Source organism: Macaca fascicularis, chromosome 4 (assembly GCF_037993035.2).
Source record: "Macaca fascicularis isolate 582-1 chromosome 4, T2T-MFA8v1.1".
Classification (NCBI taxonomy): domain Eukaryota; kingdom Metazoa; phylum Chordata; class Mammalia; order Primates; family Cercopithecidae; genus Macaca; species Macaca fascicularis.
This window is the reverse complement of record NC_088378.1, coordinates 119483337-119498834: the sequence shown is the minus strand read 5'-3', so window position 1 is coordinate 119498834 and position 15498 is coordinate 119483337. Positions and strand designations below refer to the sequence as shown.

Below are 15498 nucleotides of genomic sequence, written 5' to 3'. Positions count from 1 at the left end.
ATTTGGCATCCTACCCTCTTCTTTCTGTCTCTTTGTCTCATCTTCCAGACAGCCAATGACTCCATGCTACCTTTCATCATCAAAACCAAAGACTATACATCCGAGGTCTCTCTAATTTTTTTCCCAAAAGAAAACTCCCTTTTATGGTGGAATAAGCTCAGTTGACAGTAAGGAAAAAGAACCTCATAAAACTAATTCACATTAAGGTGTGCATGCCTAATATACCATCTTTCCCTGGTTTGTGTTTCTGAATCACAGATTATATTGACTCAATCACGAACTATCCCAAGGACTCCACAATTTTTATTTCTGGACTTTACCTTCAGCTTCTTCCTATGAAACTGGATCAATATATCCAATTACCCATAGGCATCATATTTAACATCTAAACTCATTGTCTTCTCTACCTGGAAAATGCTTGTCTTTAAATGGTGTCATCTTGGTTTTGAGCCAAGGCATCCACCCATTGGCCCCATCAGACCCTGGAAAATTTTCCCAGACTCCTCCATCTCCTTAGCCTCCTCCCACCCCCAACACCAATCAGAGATGAACAGTTACCAAATCCTACTGATTCAATCTTTTCCTATCCTCCAGCCCCACTGACATTTCAGGACTTCATTACTTCTTGCTTGAGTTTTAACAATAACATTCAACCGTAGCATCTCCACACCACACCAACCTGAACAAATCTGATCCAATCTCACCGCGTTACCAGAGACAGCTCCCTAAAATGCAAAATCAATCATCTCACTCCCTTGCCTAAAACCTTGAAATAGCTCTCCATTATTTGGAGAAGAAAATCCAAATTTCTTAAAGGACTTAATCCCTTCATATTTTCATCCCCATTTATCTCTTTGGTCACATGTTCTCCTGCCCCCACTCACTGTACTTCATGTTTCTGCTTTGCCAATCATTCATATTTTCTGAGCATGAGATGCCATTCTGTGCCACCGTGCCCATGCATACACTGTGCTTTCCAACCAAAAAGCCCTCTGCCTCCCAATCTTCCTAGTAAACTTCTATTCATCTTTTATTTAATGTATTTATTTATTTACTTATTATTTATTTATTTTGAAACAGAGCCTCACTCTGTCACCCAGGCTGGAGGACAGTGGCATGATTTTGGCTCACTGCAACCTCTGCCTCCCAGTTTCAAGTGATTCTCATGCCTCAGCCTCCCGAGTAGCTGGAATTACAGGCCAGCGACCACACTCAGCTAATTTTCATATTTTTGATAGAGATAGTGTTTCACCATGTTGGCCAGGCTGGTCTCAAATTCTCAGCCTCTAGTGATCCACTCTCCTTGGCCTCCCAAAGTGCTAGGATTACAGGTGTGAGGCACCAAGCCCAGCCCATTCATCCTTTAGATGGAAAACCAATGTCACCTTCTTTGGCAACCCATATAGGACCAACCCTCTATCGAAGAACAACTCAGTGTCACTTTCTTTCATCTTGACTCTGTACTTCATATCTATTTATATTGTTATATTTGTCACACTGTATTGGAATTGTTTTTATAGACATGTAAAAAAAGAAATTTCTGTTTAAAACCACAACCAACTTAATTGCTTTTGCCCTTAGGGATTGGTGTTATTTTTCCCTTGAGTAGAAATGTTTGCAAAATACTTGGAAAGGCAGTATTTGGTGCAAGGGATAAGGTCTCCAGGACCTGCATTAGCAGACGACAGAGAAACAAAAAGCTAAACCATACTATAAATGGAAGGTGGTAAGCAGAAAGGGGGATAAGGTGAGAGCTGAGGAAAGATGGAGTCAGGGGAAGAACTACCAGGAGACAGGAAAGGAGCCCATGGAGAAGTGTTAGCCTCTGAGAATTCCTCAATGCCATTGGTGGCTGAAGAATGTTTAAGAACAGGAATACCTAATATTAAGTGTGGAGTTAATTGCACCATAGTGCTGCTGAGTATCTCCCTCTGTCACTCTACATCTCCGGTGACATCTACCACACATGCAAATGCCCACTGTGCTTTTCCCACAAGGCAAAGCATCTAGGTCAGCTCAGAGCAGTGCCAGCTTGCAGGAGGTGGACCGCGAGTGCAGAAGATCAACACTGCAGCACCTTAGGAAGCCAGCACACTAAAGGAAGGCTAAGATTCCCTAAGGAATCCCCACAGGTATGGAGGGAGAGCCCACTGGGTGGTTTGAACCAGTTATTGACTAAATTTCTATAGACATGATGACCCCAGCTGACAGGGGTTAAATTTACTGACTTCTTTTCTGTCTCCCCTCTCGACCACGAGCATCACAACAGAAAGAATGGTGCCATATTGATCTTTGACTCGCCAGTGGGGAACATGGTGCTGCATGTTTAAAAGGAAGGTTTTCAGAGGGTATCTAGAAAATGGAATCTACCTTACCAGGTTAATGTGTCAACCTTCTAGAAGTGCATATTTTTCAAAGAGCCTTCAAAAGTGATGTCTTAAAGAGAGTATTTCAGCAGCACAGAAAAATGTATTTTGGAGACAGAGTCTCCTCCCAGTGCCTCATAAATCACATCACATAGAAAAATGGTCTGGTTTGCTAAGCTTGAGTTGCAGCCATAGCTGACATTCCTGGAGCCCTACAGGGATAGGAAAAAAGAGCGAGAAGCACTGGAAGTGGAGGAGGCAAGTTTGCCTAAAGACATGAGACAGCACACCCACAAAGACAAATGGTTACCCGCTCCACCCTACTGCCCTTTCATGTATCAAATTCAAGAAGTTTGGTGAAGACAACGGATTTCAAATAATCTTTATGTTAAATATGATTGTCATGCAATGTTAACTTTTATGCATTTAACCTTGAACCACTACGAGTAAAATGAGGGTCATTTTGGAGGCTAGAAATGTAGGTCAGACATCTCAGTTTAAGTTCGTGGAAGGAGCACTCCACCAACACTGACTTCCTTCCCTTGGGGTTACTGTAAGAAGTTGTCTGTTTGGGTCAGATGGTGAGAAGCCAACTTTGGGCCCCGTAGTGCTCTTCATTGTCTCCCACACAGGGCATGCAGCAGTCAAACCGAAACAGCATCCTTGCTGCTTGCTTTCAGAATCCACCACATGGGTGAGTCAGAGACATTTCCCAGTCTGCATCTTCTGCTGTCATCAAACATATTGTTTAGCTGGGCTGGCCACTAGAGAAAGCAAATTGTCTGTAATAGACTAATTGAATTGAATTGGGGCCTAGACACAACGAACCTGAATTATGGCTTTGCAGAAGGAGACATTGACATAGAGATTACAAATGGATAGATCATACCTAATAATTGCTAGAGTGAATGCTCCTCCAGCCTGGAAACAGAATACTTAGGCTAATCAAACATCCAACTTGATGAAGAGTTGCCCATGCAAGAAAGATTTTTCAAAGAAGAAGAAAGCACTCAGATACACATAAGCATACTATTAGTTTTCTATCACTACTTAAATTACCACAAAGTTGTTGGCTTAAAACAGCACACATTTCTCTTACAGTTCACTGGGCCAAAATCAAGGTGTCAGCCAGACTTTGCACCCTCTGGAGGTTCTAGGAGAGAATCATGGTTTGTCTTTTGCAACTTCCAAAGCTGCAGTCCTTGCATTCCTTGGCTTGTAGTCCCTTCCTCCATCTTCAAAGCCAGCTCTGTAGCATCCTGTTTCCATCCTCACATTGCTTTATGTCTCTGTAGTCAAATCTCCCCCTGCCTCCCTCTCATGCAGATTCTAGTGATTACATTCAGGGCCCACCCGCATAATTCAGAATAATCTCCCCATCTCAAAATCCTTAATTAATTACATCTGCAAAGTCTCTCTGGCCATATAAGGGAACATTCGCAGGTTCCAAAGACTAGGACACAAATATCTTTGGTGAACATTATTCAGCTGAGGACATCATGCAGGAAAGATTTTTTTTTTTTTTTTTTTTTTTTTGAGATGGGGTCTTGCTCTGTCACCGAGGCTGGAGTGCAGTGGCGCAATCTCAGCTCACTGCAAGCTCCACCTCCTGGGTTCACCCCATTCTCCTACCTCAGCCTCCCAAGTAGCTGAGACTACAGGCACCCACCACCATATGTTGCTAATTTTTTGTATTTTCAGTAGAGACAGGGTTTCACCGTGTTAGCCAGGATGGTCTTGATCTCCTGACCTCGTGATCCACCCGCCTCAGCCTCCCAAAGTGCTGGGATTACAGGCTTGAGTCACCGCGCCTGGTAGAAAAATTTTCAAAGAAGAAAATCAGATACACATGGGGCTGTAACACAACAGAACATTCTCTTGATTATGTAGAGAACAATATCTAAAGTTATTGTCATTATGAACATCATTTCATCACCATAGTCTAACATCAATTCATCACCATATTCTATTCATATTCTATTCTAACACAGCAATGCTTGTTAATACAGAGTTCTGATAAATAACTGAAACCAGAGGCTCAGCTCTATTTTACTTCAGAATAAATTATGAAGTGTGGGCTTGTTTTTCATTATCTTGGGGCAAACAGGAGAATCTGAAAATCTGCATTTCCAGGAGGAAAGCATTTTTCTGCCTTGCATAAAAAATGTCTTGAAGCTCCCTATTTTTTTTCTGAAAAACTCATGTATGTGGGCCCTATAATTATGCAGCTCTAAAGTGGAGATACTTGAAAAGCCTTGGTTCCCGGGGACTAAATTGTTCTTTGTAAAAGGTGAGTAAAAGGTCATATATCCTGTAGACAGAGTTGCATTTCTTCAGACTATGCCCTTTGTAGAAAAATGTCTTTCTAACTAATGATATATACTGGGCTGTTGTGCACCATTGCTGGTTATTATATAGAGGTGTGTATTTTCATGCTTTTCATTTTAGTTGTTGAGATAGCCAAAATTGCAGCAAAGATATAAAGGCACAACTTTGAACTCCTGCTGAATGACAAAACAAAAAATAGAATTGGGTTAGATATAATTCAGCTTCCTTAGACACAAATATCAAGCTAAGTGAACATTTAGAAAATGTAGGCCAGGTGTGGTGGTTCATGCCTGTAATCCCAACACTTTGGGAGGCCAAGCCAGGAAAAATGTACGAGGCCAGGAGTTCAAGACCAGCCTAAGTCAAATAGTGAGATTTCATCTCTACAAAAATAAATAATCAACCCAGTGTGGTGATGCACACCTGTAGTCCTACCTACTCAGGCTGAAACAGGAAGATCGCTAGAGCCCAGGAGTTCAAAGCTACTGTGAGCTGTGATTGGGTCACTGCATTCCAGCCTGGGCAACAGGGCAAGACTTTGTCTCTAAAACAAAAAGAAAAAAAAGAAAATGTAATAATACTGGGCTGTGGCAGTCTAAAATAATTGTTCTTGGAACCTGATGTGATTACTAGTGCCATGTAATAAATCATCCCAAAATTATATTATGTAAAACCAAAGTCATTTTATTTTGATCACAAAAATTCAGGAAGAGTTCAGCTGGGCAATTCTCTTCAGATCTGGTGAGCAGGCAAGCATCATGGGCATGTAGGCTGTGTCGTAGTAGCACAGGGCCCTGCACTTAAAAGTGCCCCACAGTTGTTTTAATGCTCTGCTTGACAGTCTTAATTTTTTTTAACAATAGGCCCCACACTTTAAGTTTTGCACTGGAATCCACAGATTATGTTGCTTGTCCTACTCATGAAGTTGCATTCAGATATTGGCTGGAGTTTCATCAATCGAAGTCTCAGCTAGGCTGGATGTCCAAGATGTACTCTTCACATGGCTGGCAGTGTGTGCTGGGTGTTGGCTGGGAGCTCCCGTGAGACTGTCAACCAGAGCGTCTACAAGTGGCCTTTCCTGGAGGGAAAAGGTAGTTGGACTTCTTGCATGGCAGTTGGCTCCCCAAGAGTGAACATTTGAAGGGAACAAGGTGGAAGCTGCATAGACTTTTATGACCTAGGCTTGGAAATCATGGAGCCTGACAGAGGTTACCAGGCCTCTATCTGCAGGTGGCTGAGTGGGGCAGGAATTGATGTCTAAAGCCAGACAGTTGGTCAAAGTGGTGAACAATTTCAGAAAAAGTTTAGAGGAAATGAGGATGTTGTTTAAAGATTCCCAGAAAACCCTGGGGACAAGGGCTTGGCAAAGGACTGGACTTCCTATAGGCAAGCAAGATGAGGGCCATTATAATTTGAGTTATTGATGGAAGCTGGCTGACCCAAAGATCTATTGGTTAGCTTTCTAATGAGCTTTCCACAATGCTTAAAATTTTGTAATTGTGTGACTAAGCAAATATTGTAGCTTGCTCTCCCTGACCATTCACAGAAAAAGTGATCCTCAGAAAAGATGCCGTGGTTCAGAGCCTCTCACACAGGGAAGTGATTTGTGGTGGATCTCCCACAAAAGGCAATGGAGCTTGGTGATGAAATGCAGAAGTCTACCACCATATCACTATTATAACCTTCAGAAAGATAATATCTCAATCTGTGCCGCAATTTTCTCATATGTGCAATGGGCCTATTTAGTATTTCCTACCTCACAGAGTTATGATGATGATTAATTAAGTGCATGCATGTGAAGTTACAAGTGTGTATTCTACTGTAACCAGTGAGCAAGTGTTAGCTTTTATCACAAAGCATTCTAGTACTAATGAGAATCATGAAGAATCCCTTGGTGTTCATCTACTGTACAGTAGGAGTAATTATATCATTGCTTCACCCAGCAAAACTCATTTCCATAGGGCAAGAACCACAATTCATTCCAATTCTTAAACCCAAATCACAGTTCTTAATAAATCTCACAAAGTTCAGCAACATAGATCTGAACAGAAAGATCTGTTTTCTTTTATATTTAATTATATTTTTTCTGTACTTTCAAATATAGTAGCCAGAAGTTTGGCATCCCATATGTAGACACACTCAATATCAAAAGGCAGAAGCAAACCTTGCTTTCTTAATGGATCCCACTTGGGGTTTGAGGTGACCGCAAAAGACAAACAGGCTTTTGACAAGTGGTCTGTGGGAAGTCTGAGTGTTTCTTCCCTCAGAGGTTGAGAAGCCCAGGAATGTGAGATCAGCAGATGCCTGGGACCCTGGGGAACTCTTGCCTGATGGATTAGTATCTTAAGAATATTAAGCACATTTTCCATGAGCATGGTGTCCCTTACAAGGGGGACAGTCACACTTAGATCCCACTCCAATGTTCAGCCTACACACCCCATCCAAGCGGTGCCTCCCAGAGTTGGTTTCTGTCAAAGCCATGAGATTGTGGTTGTGGGAAATGGTTACAGGGCTTCTGGTGGTGTCACCACTATAAACAAAATCTGGTCCTCACCTCAGGCCATACAAAGGGCTGTGGTGTGTCACCTATAGATAGCACGTAACAAAACCACAGAGGTAAGCCAGTGGAATCAGAAGGCTCTGAATATGTTCACAGTCACAACCCCAGAACAACTCATAAACTCATTTTTGTCTAATGCATTGATTTCTTTGACTTTGAAAACAAGAATTTAAAGATGGAAACATTCATCCACAGGCTCTGCATAACCACTAAGACTAAAACAGCTGGCTGGAACTGGGAACTGCCCTAAATGCTTTACATGTATTATTTCTTTTAATCTGCTTTACAATCCTATGAGACAGACATTATCACCCCACTTTATAGTTGAGGAAACTGAGACTCAGAGAAATTAACTAATTGGCCCCAAGGTAGGCTATAGATATGAAAACACACACACACACACAGAATTTTGATATGCAAGGCAACTATCCATATACAAAGACATAAACTCTTCTGTTTGTATTACATAGCTCATAATTTTAAAAAGTAATTAAAACAGTTACAAGCATTATTTAACTTTTTAAGTTAATAGTTATTTTTTTATATTTGGAGCAAAAACTCCAAAAATAAAAAAGTAACTAAATAAACTCTGGTTCATCAACTTGAAAGAATTACACAGCTACTAAAAATCATTGTGAATACTTTATGGAAACATTGGAAATATATAGAGTATAATGTGAAGTTAAAAATTACCAAATACAAATTGCATGCATGTTACAGTTACAGCCTTATAAAATATATATCTGTGAGGCAAATGAGCAGAAGAGAAAGAAAAATATTAACGTGATCTATTATTGTGGTAGAGTAATAGATAGATTTTATCTTTCTTAATAATACACTAAACAATACGCCTACCATGCCAAGAACTATTCCAATTACCTTACAGATTATTATTCTATCCTCTCAATAACTTTATGAAGTAGGCACTATTATCATCTCTGTTTTACATTTGAGGAAAAAGAGACACAGAGAGGCTAGGTAACATGACCCAAATCTTTAGCAACTAGTACAGCTAGTAAGGTCCAGAACTGACATTTTAACCCGGCATCTGGCTCCAGTGTCCACACACTTAGTCATTATGCTGTGCTCTCTGATATTGCCGTGGTGTCTGTACCATTTAAGAGAAGAAATAAACATTTTGCTGGCAAGAACATCTTGATGCTCAAATAGTGATCATTTTTTATCTTAGTTTTGAAATATGTTCTTCTTCACTACTAAACAAAATTCTCAAAATCAGTACCCACTGAACTGGCAAGTAGCCAGGAAAAGGTCACAATTTTCAAAGCACACACTTACCTAGCTGAACATGTATCACTCCTAAAACTTACTAAGCTAAAAATATTTTTCTTCCAATTTATACCAGTGGAGAGGGATGCGATAGACATTTGGGTCCAGGGGGAATTTTTTTAATGAATTGAATCTATAGCTTTCTTAACTTTTCACAGATGGAAAATTGATTTAAACATAGGATCTATATACTAATATATACTTGTACTATATATACTATACTATATTAATATATGTATAGAAATTAAAGCAAATTTGAAAACCATGAGGAACAATATAACTGTGGTATTTTTTTTTTCTTTTACGAATGTCTAATCTGCCAGCAAACTGTGGTATTTAAACATAGAAGTGGGTTCTGAGTTTCTTTGGGCCAAGCAAAATGGGAAACCTAAGTCCTCCTGTGCCTCTTGAAATAATGACTCCTAGTTACCAAGCCTACCATTACCTGGTTACTGTACTGAGTAATTTACATTTTTTTAAATTTCAATTACTTTACACAGAGCTCTTAAAATAGATATTATATTGCATTTAATGTATGAAAAGCTGAATCTCAGAAGGACAAAATTGTGTCCTTCTGAGAAAGTGGTAGAACCAGGATTCAAAGCCAAGAGCTGTCTACATATTAAATGCATATTTTCTACCTCTCCTTTTATGGAAGGGAGTCGGAGAAGAAAAACCAACTTTCTATTTTTCTCACTGTAAATTACAAGTAAAATTTATCGGCCGGGCGCGGTGGCTCAAGCCTGTAATCCCAGCACTTTGGGAGGCCGAGACGGGCGGATCACGAGGTCAGGAGATCGAGACCATCCTGGCTAACACAGTGAAACCCCGTCTCTACTAAAAATACAAAAACTTAGCCGGGCGAGGTGGCAGGCGCCTGTAGTCCCAGCTACTTGGGAGGCTGAGGCAGGAGAATGGCGTGAACCCGGGAGGCGGAGCTTGCAGTGAGCTGAGATCCGGCCACTGCACTCCAGCCTGGGTGACAGAGCGAGACTCCGTCTCAAAAAAAAAAAAAAAAAAAAAAAAAAAAAAAAAAAAAACAAGTAAAATTTATCACACAGAGCTTTATATATATAGGTGACTTTTATCCAAATTTGGGGAGGTAGGGAATGGGAAAAGAAGACAGAAACAGAGACAGAGAAAGAATATGTTGGTTTTTTTCCCCTTAGCCAACCATTCATCAAAAAGAACTGGATATGGAAAGAAAAGACTATATGCTTTCAAGTTTCCATGTGGAAACAAAGGTTTCTGTCTCCACACATTATGATGCAATGTTGTATTTGAACACCTAAACTGCTCAACTGCAGCCATTTCTCCTACAGGAAAAACAAAGGCACTCCCAGAAACCTGAGCGCAGAGCGGAAGAACACAGCCTACTCACTCTGCCTCAGAAGTGGCTTCCAGTCACCAAATAAAACAAATTACCCATAAAGCAGTAATTTCTTTCCTTTCAGTGTATGCTGAGGAATCTGGGAACAACTGGACACAGTTCGCCACCTTGTGAGCAGGAGAGGACATGCAGTTTCCTGAAGGACAGCCAACCCTCAGTGCAGAAGCCACAGAAGGAAGCTTTGTGACTCAAGGCCCCAGGCTTCAGAGCACCACATAGTCTCTCTCAGGGCCAGCCTGAGGCCACATAGAGGAATGACTGAAATGGATCTTTATTGGACACCCTACAGCGTTGCTGCAAAACCCATATCAAAAGTCATGAACTTAGAGTCAATGAACCTGTTTCTGCTACTACCTACCAAGTGACCTTGAGCAAGTCGCCTAATTCCTGTGGGCCACATTTGCAAATGAGAAGGGTTGACCAGGTGATCTATAGGGGCTCATCCAGCTCTAAAACTGTGAGTGTACTGTCAGAGTGAAGTTGCTTTCTCTCTGATCTTCTCACTGGCCTTCAGGTTTCTGATCCCTTTTGCACTCTATCACCAAAGCTATCTTGTGAAATATAGCTATCCTCCTGTCGTTCCTGAAACAGAGCTTACAAAACCATCCATGAGTGGCCCATTTGCCCACTGTTTGTTGTCTACTACCAAGTGAATTCATTCATTTATTCATTAAAGAAACATTTGTTATGTGTTCCCCACCATGTCCCCATGTCCACAGTATCCCGAGCACATAGAACTACTTTCAGTCCCCCAGTATACCAGGTTTTTTTTGCATCTCTTGCCTTTGCTCATGCTGTTACATTTGCTTGGAATGCCTTTCCCACATCTTCCTCCAAACTGATTCATATTCATCTCAGTGCAAAAGTCATCTTGTGTCTGAAACTTTCCAGGAATTTCCTATATTTTCCTACCATTTCATACCTTGATTATAGTATTTGGCACACTGCCTTGAAAGTACATGGGTACATGTGTAATGAAATATGATATAATGTTTTTGGTTTTGGGTTTTTTTGAGGCAAAGTCTTACTGTCACCCAGGCTGGAGTGCAATGATGATATCATAGCTCACTGCAGCCTCCAACTTCTAGCTCAAGCGATCCTCCCATCTGTCTCCCAAGTAGCTAGGACTACAGGTGTGTGCCACCATGCCTGGCTAATTGTGTGTGTATATGTGTATGTGTGTGTGTGTGTGTGTGTGTGTGTGTGTGTATGTGGAGAGAGAGAGAGAGATGGGGTCTGTGTTGATTAGACTGGTCTTGAACTCCTGGTCTCAAGCAATCCTCCCGTCTTGGCCTCCCAAAGTGTTGGAATTACAGGCATGAGCCACCACACTGGGCTGAGATGGTATCTTGATACACCCAGTGGTGCAATTCTTTTCCCCCTGAAATTTCCTTTATACTTCCCCCACTACTCAGACAGAGGGTTTTTTATATGCACTACGCCTAGGGTACAGCTATTACTGCCAAAATGAACAGAGAAAACTTTCTTCACACAGATTTGAGCATCACAATGAACTTGTGAGATTTAGAGTAAAATTGTGAAGCTGATAGCTATGAGAGGAAGGTATTTTACATTTTAAGAACCTGAACAAGCCGGGCGCGGTGGCTCACGCCTGTAATCCCAGCACTTTGGGAGGCCGAGACAGGCGGATCACGAGGTCAGGAGATCGAGACCATCCTGGCTAACACGGTGAAACCCCGTCTCTACTAAAAATACAAAAAATTAGCTGGGCGTGGTGGCGGGCGCCTGTAGTCCCAGCTGCTCGGGAGGCTGAGGCAGGAGAATGGTATGAACCCGGGAGGCGGAGCTTGCAGTGAGCCGAGATCGCGCCACCGCACTCCAGCCTGGGCAACAAAGCTAGACTCCGTCTCAAAAAAAAAAAAAGAACCTGAACATTTGAACATTTTAAGTACAAAAGTCAATATTTATATCCTAAGTACAAGATTCTGGAGCAAAGAGATGAAAGAGTTAGCCTCTCCAACCACTCCCATTCCACACCCACCAACAGACTGAAGAGTTCAAAATGGGAGCCAGGCTCCTGCCGACTGTCCATCCTCAAGCCAAGTCCTAGGTGGGAGTGAGAACTTAAGCCCACTTTCTCTCTGGAACCTGGGAGGCAGCAGCCATGCAGATGTACTCTGAGCTAGTGGCATGGTGGAAGTAAAGGAGAAAATGTGGTGTGCAACAGAGGCACCAGAAGACCTCTCAGTTTCCTCAGAGTGGCATGGAGATCAGAATCTGGAAGTTTGTGTGCCTCTAAGATGTGTAAGAGATGGACAAAAGATAACCAGTGACCCCTAAAGGGCCCAGAAGTCAGAGGAGGAAACAAAGTGGCCACCATGGCCCTCATGACCAGGGGCTCTTTGGATGGCCTCTATCAACACATGGCCCTTCATATGCATTTCTTACTTTTCTTTGTATCTCCACTGGCTAGCACAGTGGCCAAGAAATACTTGCTTTGTAAAATAATGTAGTTGGGATAACGAAGCAGTAAAGTGTCCCTAGGGAACCTGAGTTCTGTTTGTACCATTTTCCTTAACTCTTTATGTAACCAATCTCCAGGCACCATTAATAACAAAACAACTCTAACACTGGTGCTCTGATAAGGAAATATGAAAAACAAATGATAGGCATATAGAATTCCAAAATCTGTAGGGCTACACAGTCCGTGAGTACAAGCTGGAATTGCAAACAGACACCTGAAGTATTTTTCAATTATTAATACTTTATTACATTAGCACTGAATATATTAATTTTTCTCCTAACATTTTAGATATCAAATATAAAATTTAGTACATACACACATACATTGTGAATATTTTCTGTTTCCATCCATGCAGGTCTTATTAAGAGTCCTGTGAAGTGGAGGGAATTGGGGATCAGACAGGACTTGTTGCAGAGCACTGGATAAGGAGTGACATTTCTACAGCTTCTTCAGCTGAGTGGATGTACAACTCTTACTGCACATGGTGGACGACGGGGGTGACGCAGGTGCAGCCAACAGTCACCAGCACCTTCTCCAACTGGAAAGAAACAGAGCAGCCTTGGTGCTTCCTCCGGAGGACCAGGGTCTCTTGCTGGATGGGAACGGAATTCATGGAGATGTCTTCCTTTCCTTGAGCATTGATGCAGCCCAAGTGCTTACACTGGGCCTGTACAACTTCCGAGGGATACCGGTTGGGGTCCCAAGTGACACTGCAGGAGGAGCAAGCCAAAGCACCATGGTGAGGCATGGGGGAGGAAGACAGCGAATGAGAGCCCCACAGCACTGGGTGCTCACCTGCGGGGAGGTAGTTCCGCAGGGCTGTGGCACAGGCTCCGGAGCCACACAGCCTGGAAGCATACACCAGCCTCTGGCAGTGACTTACCTTTCTAAGCCTCAGTTTCCTCAATTATAAGATGGGGATTTTCATATTCCATTTTCTCATGCAACTGTTGAGAATGCTCAGTGATACAAGTACATATAAAATACCCCACTGTACAAATGTTAGCATTCAATTCACATTAGATCTCTTATTGGCATTATTATTATTACAATTATTCTTTATTCTCTGCCTGGAGATTGAACGTCACTAGTCAGTCTTCCATCACTAGTCGGACTACAGAGCCTGTTGCTTGGAAAGGAAAGCCACAGTCCCAGAGGTCTGTGAATCTCAGACCTTCTCTCCATTTCTCCTTTAATAGGCCCCTCTGCCTGGAGGCATAAAGACCGCAACATTTATCCTGCCAGCTTGCCACTGTACACACTCCACTTGTAGTGTGACAGGACTCCCACCAAGTTACTTGAGGGTGTGTATCCACTGTCTGAACCATGAAGGATGGGCAGTGAGCCAGGGCCACCAGCACAGCCAAGGAGCAGGCCACTGAGAACCCAAATATCTCAGAGAGTATCTGAGAACCTACCAAGGGAAACAGTCCCATTGGACACACACAGTAGGCAAAGAGCCAGAAAATTTGCTTATGAGCAGCTTAGAGATGGGAGGCAGGGCGGATCTCTAGATCTGTCCTGCTGTGGCCCTAGGGCGCCCCATATGTAAGTCTTAATAAACTCATCTACTCGCTAAGCTGGACTTGTCCAAGTCATTCTTTGGTCTCTCCACATCTTCCCAGTTTGAGGCAGGGGGCACTACAGTCCCAAGGTTTTCTCATAACACACTCACATGAGAAGCTACATGACAACCCCAGAAACACTTCAATTGTCCCTGGAATCTATTTTTATACTTACATTTGGAGAGTAGGAGGGGGTGCTTGGTGTTCCAAAAACCTGTATCTTAAGGCCAAATTACAAAACTGTACCCTGAAGGTCTCCACCTAACATCCCATTTCCCAGACTGGCCTTTCTCCTCCACTCATTCCCACTCCTTAAAGGATAATGTCTAATCTGAGTGGATCTCCTTGAACCGACTTTTCTGTTTCCCATTTATCCTCATGCGGAGATAATTATGCAATCTGCTTTAAAGAACCCTCTCTTCCAACACAGGAAAATTTGTGAATTCTGTCCTAGAGCTACACGAAGCAGAAAAAGGCACAGAGTTTATGAGAATGTGGAAGCAAAATATTAGGACCATCAACCACAAAGGTGAACCTAGCCCAAAACAAGAAAGATGTGAGCTCCCAGGTAAAATGAAATTTTCATTGTTAAGAGGATTTTCCCTTGTATGTTTTCTACGTATTCTACATTTTCTACTTTATGATAAGAAAGAATTAACATATTTTTCCAAAGAATGTGAAGATCAGTCTCATTTGCACTTACGTGTAATTCCAGGGGGAGGTGGAGCGGCTCTCGATGTTACGTGACATGGAAACACGCTGGTTTTCATTGATGATGCCAGTGTCAAGCTTCATACTACCTTCTGGCACAGGTGGGCAACTCTCAGGCTTTTGGAAAAAAGTATGTCCTACTTTGGGGATTTTCCTAGCTGCCACCTCATTCAGAAAGGCAAGTCCCAATATCAACAGCAGCAAGTACTTGACCTGGAAAACAGAAGAGGCTGCAATCAGTTAGAGACTCGCCTCACCTACTAGCAAGAGATGCATGCTTTTGTGGAACTCAGCATTCCTGTCCTTTTATGGGATCAGGGCTTCTCTTTGCACCTCAGTTCCTCACCTGGAAATGGGAACACTCATACCTAAAGGTATCAAGGTGCCAAACTGAGAACTAAACTCATTAGCCTAGCTAGTAAGTGAAGCCCTCCAGAGTCTAAGAGCTTCTAAACAGTGAGACAGAAAGATGCCAGGGTCTGAGATTCGGTTAAAATCCTATCCTGGCTTCCTTGCTGAGCCTCTAGTTTCTCTTCCTTCCAAGTGGATAATAATGCTCATTTTATGAGACTACTAACAAGATTAAATAGCATGTTCTATATAAAACACCTATAAATCTGTAAAACGAAAATAGAGGCTTAATAAACGATAGCTCTTGTTTTTACTTCCAACTTGATATCCCGTGAATCTCCCACAAAATCCTTCCTCCAAGCCACTCCTCCACCTAGAATACACTGCCTAGAATACTCTGTCTGTCAAAATCCTACCCTTCCATTAAGGCCCAGCTCAGATATGATCTCCTCTAA

General features: G+C 42.1%; 1 protein-coding gene across 3 annotated transcripts in view; it reads right to left on the bottom strand.

Moving 5' to 3' along the window:
* Positions 1 to 12636: 12636 nt before the first annotated feature.
* Positions 12637 to 15498, bottom strand: part of IL17F (interleukin 17F) — a 28995-nt gene continuing 26133 nt past the window's right edge. For 2 of the 3 annotated variants that reach the window (XM_065543926.2, XM_005552757.5), the window contains exons 3-4: positions 14685 to 14905; positions 12637 to 13126 (exon numbers count right to left, since the gene is read on the bottom strand). In XM_065543926.2, coding sequence (XP_065399998.1) covers positions 12889 to 13126; positions 14685 to 14905 — 459 coding nt within the window. In that variant the 3' untranslated portion in view covers positions 12637 to 12888. The remainder of the gene's footprint in view (positions 13127 to 14684; positions 14906 to 15498) is intronic. The other variant, XM_074037836.1, reaches the window with a different exon arrangement.